At 40.6% G+C, this 8547-nt stretch overlaps 1 protein-coding gene across 2 annotated transcripts in view; it reads left to right on the top strand.

Annotated features, from left to right (window-relative positions):
* Positions 1 to 8547, top strand: part of MYLK3 (myosin light chain kinase 3) — a 60270-nt gene that overhangs the window by 32986 nt on the left and 18737 nt on the right. For both annotated transcript variants that reach the window (XM_027867929.1, XM_027867928.1), the window contains exons 7-8: positions 3227 to 3336; positions 6213 to 6354. In XM_027867929.1, coding sequence (XP_027723730.1) covers positions 3227 to 3336; positions 6213 to 6354 — 252 coding nt within the window. The remainder of the gene's footprint in view (positions 1 to 3226; positions 3337 to 6212; positions 6355 to 8547) is intronic.

Below are 8547 nucleotides of genomic sequence, written 5' to 3'. Positions count from 1 at the left end.
CTTGGCTTCAGAAAGCAGAACTAGCAGCAATACATGGCAGGCACAGAAAGGCAGATATTCCCAGCAATAGCACTTCTAGGGCTATATCCCAAAGAGATCATACAAATGGAGAAAGGACCCACATGTACAAAAATATTTATAGCAGCTCTTTTTGTGGTGGCAAAGAATTGGAAATTGAGGGAATGCCCATCAATTGGGGAATGGCTGAACAAGTTGTGGTATATGAATGTAATGGAATATTGTTGTGCTATAAGAAATGATGAGCAGGTGGACTTCAGAAAAACCTGGAAAGACTTGTATGGTCTGATGCTGAGTGAAGTGAGCAGAACCAGAACTTTGTACACAGTCACAGCCACATTGTACAATGACTAACGTTGATAGACTTAACCATTCTCGGCAATACAAGGATCTAAGACATCTCCAAAGGTCTCATGATAGGAAATGCTATCCATATCCAAAGAAAGAACTATGGAGTTTGAATGAAGATCGAAGCACACTATTTGCTATTTTTTTCTTCTATTTTTATTTCCTCTTTCTGACGGTTCCTCCTATTGGTTCTAATTCTTCCTTACAGCATCACTAATATGAAAATATGTTTAGTAGGAATGTACATGTACAGCCTGTATCAGATTGCACGTCATCTTGGGGAGGGAGGTGGGAAAGGAGAGTGAGAAAAATTTAAAACTTAAAAGCCTATGGAAGTGACTATTGATAAATCAAAATAAATTAATAACAAAAAAGAGGCAGGTCTTTGTGCAGGATGAGGAAAAATTTCCCAATAATTAGAGCAGTCATAAAAGTGGAATGGGCTACTTCAGAGCACTGTGGGCTTGCATTTGTCTGAGGTCTGCTAGGGAAGGCAAGATAATCCTTAGTTAGTCCATAAACATTTATTAAGTACTTACTACATGCCAGGCACTGTGCTGAGCCCTAGGGATCCAACGATAGGCAACCCCTTCCTCAAAACCTTCTCCCCCCCATCCCAGGAAACTAGTCTGTATTTTTAAGGGCCTCACAGTCTAATGGGGGGAGACAAACCTGCAAACTCTGTACAAACAAGATATAGACAGGATAAACCGGAAGTAATCTCAGAGGGAAGGCCCGGCATTAAAGGAGGCTGGGAACGGTTTCTTGAAGAAGGTGAGATTTTGGTGGTGGTTGTCCTTTGTTCTCGAAGAAGACCAAAATGACATTGCTATGTTGGGGTCAAGATACGGTGGGTCCAGCTGTGGCCGATCAGACCAGTATGAGCTCAGAAGGCTCTACCACAGGTCAGGTACAAATAGTCCATGTGAGCCTTTGGGGTGGATTCTCTAGATTTTCACCCTGAGACTCAAGGGAAGCCAGGGGTCAGAGAGGAGGAGGGCAAACATTGCAGGCACAAGAGACAGCCAGTAAAAGGCCTGGGATCAAAATCAGGAGATGCTATGTCTGGGGTGAGGAACAGCAAGAGGGCCAGAGTCACTGGATTATAGGGTTTTCTTACTCATTTAAGAGATTTGAACCAAAAGAAAATGGGAATCCAGAAACAGAAGGCACTGCACTAACTTGTGAATCCTGAACCAAGTTGTAATGCTGATTGATTTTTTTTTAATTGAACTCTGTATGATCTGGACCAAGGCTTTTTTCTTTTTTCTTTTTTTCTTTTTGGGCAAAAAACCCCCAAAACCAAAAACCCAGCTTATATAGTTTGAATAGGAACTGAGTCTATATATATAGTTCCTATATCTATATCTATATCTATAGATATAGATATATACACACACACATATACATATATGTACATATATACATATATACATATATATACACATATATGTGTGTGTATATATATATATATATATATATTTTTTTTTTTGGCTAGGCAATGGGGTTAAGTGACTTGCCCAGAGTCACATAGCTAGTGAGTGTTATGTGTCTGAGGCCATCTTTGAACTCAGGTCCTCCTAAATCCAGGTGCTCTATCCACTGTGCCACTTAGCTGTCCCTGAGTCTATATTTTTTAAAAGAATTAAACTGGAATAAAAGTGAGACTGAATATTTTCTGAATCATAAGAATGGGGCATCACTGTGCAGTGGAATGGATATTGTTTGGAGTCAGAGGATCTGGGTTTGAACCCCAGTTTTGCCACATGGACCGTGTGACTTTGGACAAATTACCCACCTCCCTGGGCCTCCAGATCCCTCATCTTTAAAATGAGGAGACTGGGCTAAATGATCTCTAAGGTCCCTTCCAACTCTGAAGCGATGACCTCATTGTTTGAGTCCCTGTACTTCGCTGCTAGGGGCAGCTAGGTGGTGCAGGGGATAGAGCACCCAGCCTGGAGTCAGGAACATTCATCAAATCGGGCCTCAGACATTTACTAGCTGTGTGACTCTGGTCAAGGCACTTAACCCTATTTGCCTCAGTTTCCTCATCTGTAAAATGAGCTGGAGAAGGAAATGGCAAACTGCTCTAGTATCTCAGACAAGAAAACCCCAAATTGGGTCACAGAGCGTTGGACATGACTGAAAACAACTGAACAACAATAACCTCTCTGCCGCTCTGTGACGAGGAGGACACAGATAGCATTAACCTTTGTTACATATGTAGTTTAGAGAGGAGTCTTTTGACAGATGGTATAAAATAATGGCTGCTTATTGAGTAAAACCCTCATGGTATATACCATCAGGTTCAGAAATGTGTGTCACAGATTGAAAATATTTGGGAGGCAGTTAGGTGGCGCAGTAGATAGAGTACCAGCCCTGGAGTCAAGAGGACCTGAGTTCAAATCTGGCCTTAGACACTTACTAGCGGTGTGACCTTGGGCAATTCACTTAACCCTGATTGCCCTCCCCCTCAAAAAAAAGAAAATAATTGGGAAACATTCACCTAGTCATACATCTTGGGGTCTCTTTACTCTGACCAGGTAGTAAGAAGTGTCTTAGACTAACTTAGATGTAAGTTCTTGTCCTGGTTCTACTAGTAACTGTCTGTGTGACCTTGGTCAAGTCACTCTCTGAGACTCCTCTCTCTAGCAGTCTAGAAGGAGGTTGGACTTAGATAACTTATGATCTCTTCCAGATCTTAGAGTCTAGTAGACTCTAACAGAGGGGAAATGAGACCTAGAACAAGTAAAAGAAAAGTAGGAGGGGTGTGTGTGTGTGGGGGGGAACAGGGATTTTTAAACAGTGGTCTAGCTTATCATCTGTAGCCTCATATTCCTAAAAATGCCTCTGTCCCCAGGAGGAAGTGAAGAATGAAATCAACATCATGAACCAGCTTGGCCACATCAATCTGATCCAGCTCTATGATGCCTTTGAGAGCAAAAACAGCTTCACTTTGGTCATGGAATAGTGAGTATGGCCCCAAGGGGGAAAGTGGGATGATGGGCAGAAGCTTGGGGAAAACATTGTGTTCTCATGGACACAGCCAGCGTGTCCAAGGCAGAACTCCACCTTCTCTTGATAATGCTTGAATTAATCAGGATTTAGCAGCATGGTCTGGAGTGAAGGTGTCAAAGAGGCAACCCTGGGCACACCACAGCAACACTCCCAAGTGCCATCTGAACTAGAGTAACCCTTTGTTCCTTTTTAAAAGCATTTTAAATTATATCTTTTGTTTCTACAATAACTTCATTTATGAATAGATCCTTCCCCTATCCTGCAGTGGATGACAAAGAATCAATCAATTAATAAACATTTATTAAACACCTACCATGTAACTAGGAAATATTTGACAAAATAAACAAAAATACAATAAAACACTGATGACATTAATATGTGATTTTCTAAGTCAATATTTATCCACTTGGATCTTTAGGTATAATTTGATGGCCCTTGCCTCCATTTGAGTTTGACCCCACTGATCTAGAGGAAGGTTGATGGATTTCAAGATAAAGAACATAGGTTCAGATTCCTGGTCTGCCACTTACTCTCTGTGTGAGATTGGGCAAATCATTTCGTTTCTCTGTGCCTTGATTTCCTCATCTATAAAATGAAGGGGTTGGACTAGGTGTTAGCTATGAGGGAGGAACAAAATACTATGAGGTTTAAGGAAGGGAGAGATCACTTATGGCTGAGATGGTAACGAGACACACCAAATAGAAGATGGCATTTAAGCTGGGTCTTAAAGGATGGTTAGTATTTTAATAGGCATAAAGAAGGGTTACTCCAGGTATTAAAAAAAAAATAAGCAAAGACATGGAAGAAATCATGGGGCCTGTCAGGAAAATGATGAGTGGTTCAGTTTTGCCGATGAAGAGAGATCATTACCAAAGTAGTGGTGGGAGACAGGTTTGGAAAGATAAGTTGGAGATACATCATGGAAAGCCTTAAAAGCCAGCATCAGGAGTATAGGTTTTATCCTAGAGGCAGCCAAGAGCCATTGAAGATTTTGATCCCAGGGTTGACGTGTTCAGATCTATGATTTAAGAAGGCCCTTGATTTTCCTTTTGCCCTATCCTACTTGCCGTGTGAAGCAGCTGGGTGGTTCAGTGGGTAGAGCACTGGGTCTGGAGTTAAGAAGACCTGAGTTCAAATCCACTTTTAGACACTTACTAGCTGTATGACTCCAGGCAAGTCACTTAACCCTGCTTGCCTCAGTTTCCTCATCTGTCAAATGAGCTGGGGAAGGAAATGGCAAACCACTCCACTATCTCTGCCAAGAAAACCCCATGGACAGTGGTGGCTGTGCTGTGGTGCACAGGGTCACACGACTGAATGACTTAACACGGCAACAACTTGCTATGTGATTTTGGGCAAGTTTTCCTTCGTCTCCGTTCCCTCAGTGTCTCAGTCTCTATAAAGAAGTTTTGGTGAACGGAGTAATTGTTGGGAAAGCTCTTTCAGGCAGAACTAGATCAGAAAGTTTTATTAAAGGAAATTCTAGATGATGTATGATTTCTAGGGTCAGGAAGAACTTGGATAATCAACATGTCTTGATAATACAAAAACTCTTTGGATGGTTGTTGACTATTTTTTTCCATTTCCAATTTCCCGGAATGAATAGGTTTGAGTTTTTTCTCTTCCCCCTTTTCATCTACCGCTGTTTTGACCAGAAGACAGTAGGAGAGGCAGAAGCAAGAGGAAAGACCCTGGTGATTGGTACAGACTCCAAGATCAGCTTCTGAATGATGGAGATTAAAACCTGGGAGTTGTGAAGGAGGGGTGCAGGGGTGCTGCTCAGTTAAAGGATTCAAGGCTGCAAAAGACGTTAGAAATCACCTAAATCAAACCCTTTGTTTCTTTTTAAAAGCATTTTAAATTATTTCTTTTGTTTTTACAATGACTTCATTTATGAATAGATCCCTCTCCCATCCCCTAGTAGATGAGTCATCCCTTGTAACAATGAATCAATCAATTAATAAACATTTATTAAATACCTACTATGTGCCAGGCTCTGTGCTAAGTGCTAAGGATACAAAAAAGAGGCAAAAGACAGTCCCTAACCCTCAAGGAACTTACAATCTACAACAAATGAAAAAAGAAAGAGAAAAAATAAAGCAGTTCCAGGAAAACCAACCAATATAATCAGCTGAATCTGGCAGGGTATGTATTAATAATCCTCACCCAGAGTGTCCCACCTCTGCAAAGAAGGAGGAAGGTGAATTTTCTCAACTCTTCTCCAAGGCCAGACTTCTTGGTTATAATAAATATATACTCCTTTTTATTTTTATTTTTTGTTCTTTCCATTTCTATAATTGTAGTCATTGGGTATATTGCATATTGTCGTTCTGCTTCATTCTGCATCAGTCTTATGCCTCTTTGAATTCTTCATATTAAAAGTAGTCTATTACCTTCATGTATGTCCATTTTTTTTTAACCATTCCCTAACCGATGAGTCTCTGTTTTGTTTCCAGTCCTTTGCCACAACACACAAAAATGCTGCCATTAACATTTTGGCATGTATGGGACTTTTCTTTCTGTCTTTGCTCCTTGGCAACTCTCTCATTTTGTAAAGGAGGAGACCAGAGCCAAGAGAGGGGTAATGAGTTACTCATAGTCACACAGGTGGATTCAAACTCAGGTCTTCTGATCAAATTCACTTAGCACAGTGCCCAGCACTTAGTAGGCACTTAATAAATGCTTCTTCCTTTTCTCCTGTAGCCTCTTGACACCCACCAAAACCACATTGTTATTGGATCTTTTGCTGTAAGTGGAAAGACAGGGATGATCACAACAGAATCGTCCTGGGAACTCAATGACGTACCCTTTCTTGTTTGGACTTGCAGTGTTGATGGTGGTGAGCTATTTGACCGGATCACAGATGAAAAGTACCACCTGACAGAGCTGGATGCAGTCCTCTTCACCAAACAGATCTGTGAGGGCCTTCACTACCTGCACCAGCATTACATTCTGCACCTGGACCTGAAGGTCAGTAAGGATTGATCCTAGAACCACAGCTGTGGGAGCTCGATGGCAGTTAAATTATCTTAGAAAGTCAATGCTAGAAGGGAGCTCAGGGGCCATCTAAACCAACCCCCTCCTTTTACCTAGCAGGATACCCAGAGGATAAATGATTTACATAACTCACTGATGTCAGGGCACAGACTAGTATATACATCTGACCTGTCAGTCTTTCTAGTACACTTCAATATGCTTGGAATCTTGGTCTGGCTTTTTGGATGCTACTTTGGTAGAAGAAAACTCTTTATATTTTAGGCACAAGCCAGCCTTTTACTAATTTAAATAAAACTAATTCTAAACATTTCTGCTTTAGGAAAGATCCCAAGATGAACAGTTACCCAAAGCAGCTGTTAATCTTTTTTGGGGTTGTAATTTATAATATTCCTCAAACAGTAGACAAAATTTCACAGTTAAGATTGAGCAAGGGTTCAGAGCTTAGGTAACAGATCAGTTAATGGTCTGCTTCATCAGTCTGAACAACAGTCACTTGCAATGTCTAGAAATACTAGAGAATCATTTCCTAAACCAATCAGCCTGATCAAAGGTGGTTAGAGGCAAGGACCTTACCTAGACTTAAGTACCAGTATTAAGGCTCTAAGCTTGGTTACTCCCCTCAATCCATTTTCAGACCTTAGAATTTGTTCTAAACCTTTTACAGTTTCCTAATAGAAAGGTGATTGACTATTGAAAAAGGAGGAAAAAGGATTTAGTGAAAGTCATCATTTCCCTAAAAGTTTTATAAGTATCAAAGCTTTAACTTTCCCTCTTGAGTAGCCAAGGTACCTCTCCCTTAAAAAGAATGAAGTCTCAAGATCCTGACTCAGATTGTATTAGTTTTTTTTAAGTCAAATAAACTAATAATAATAATTAGCATTTGTGTAACTCTATAAGGTTTGCAAAGCCCTTTATATATATTATCTCATTTGATTCTTGTGAAAACCTTGTGAAGTAGGTGCTGTTATTATCCTTATTTAATAGATGAGGAAACTGTGACTAGAAGTGGTTAAATGACTTGCCCAAGGTCACACAAACCTATGTATATGTTGTTGTTGTTGCTAAGTTGTGTCCAACTCTTCGTGACCCCATTTGGGGTTTTCTCGGCAAAGATATTGGAGTGGTTTACCATTTCCTTCTCCATCTCTTTTTACAGATGAGGAATTGAGGCATACAGGGTTAGGTGACTTGCCCAGGATTACCCGGCTAATAAGTTTCTGGGGCTAGATTTGAACTCACAAAGATGAATCTTCCAGATTCCAGGCCCTGCAGTTTATCCACTGCATCATCAAGCTGCCCATAAAAATATATAAATATAAGTCGTCAACAACAACGACAACAACAACAAATATAAATCCCTGAGGCAGGATTTGAGCTCAGGTCTTCCAGACTCGAAGTATAGCACTGAATTAGGAAACCTTATTAATCGTCATAATAAATAATGATAACTAACATTTATATGATGCTTACTATGTGCTAAGCACTTTATAATTATCTCATTTCATCCTCACAACAACCCTGAAAGGTAGGTACTATTATTATCCCCATTTTACAGATGGTTAAATGACTTGCCTGGCGTCACCCAGCTAGTTAAGTGTCTGTGGCTGGATTTGAACTTAGGTCTTCCTGACTTAAGGTCCAGAGCTTTATTCACTTTGCCACCTAGCTGCCTTGTTTCCTATTTCCATTCTAGTCAGATTTCATGTCATTATCTTCCCTCTGGGAAAGGATTTAGGAGTCCAACTAACCCTAACACCGCCAGCAGCTTTGGATCTTTTAGGTTGTAGACCGTAGTTCACTTGGCTGGCTGAACCCCATTGAATAAAAAAAAAATCAATTTTGCTTAATTGAGGGAGAGTTATTTATGAGGACTTGCACATGCATGGACCTGGGGGGAAACTCCTAGCCCTGAACAAACACATAAATCCTTCTATAACAACTTCTATAAACTGAGAATGTAATTCTTTTTTTTTTTCCTTGAGGTAATTGGGGTTAAGTGACTTGCCCAGAGTCACACAGCTAGTAAGTGTCAAGTGTCTGAGGCTGGATTTCAACTCAGGTCTTCCTGACTCCAGGGCTGGTGTTCTATCCACTGCACCACCTAGCTGCCCCTGAGAATATAATTCTTAACAGTAACCCTCAAGAGCCAGGCACTCAAGCATTCCT

This window comes from Vombatus ursinus, unplaced genomic scaffold (assembly GCF_900497805.2).
Source record: "Vombatus ursinus unplaced genomic scaffold, bare-nosed wombat genome assembly UNPS02014786.1, whole genome shotgun sequence".
Classification (NCBI taxonomy): domain Eukaryota; kingdom Metazoa; phylum Chordata; class Mammalia; order Diprotodontia; family Vombatidae; genus Vombatus; species Vombatus ursinus.
Note: the sequence above shows the minus strand (reverse complement) of the source record. Positions and strands in the feature narration are given on the sequence as shown.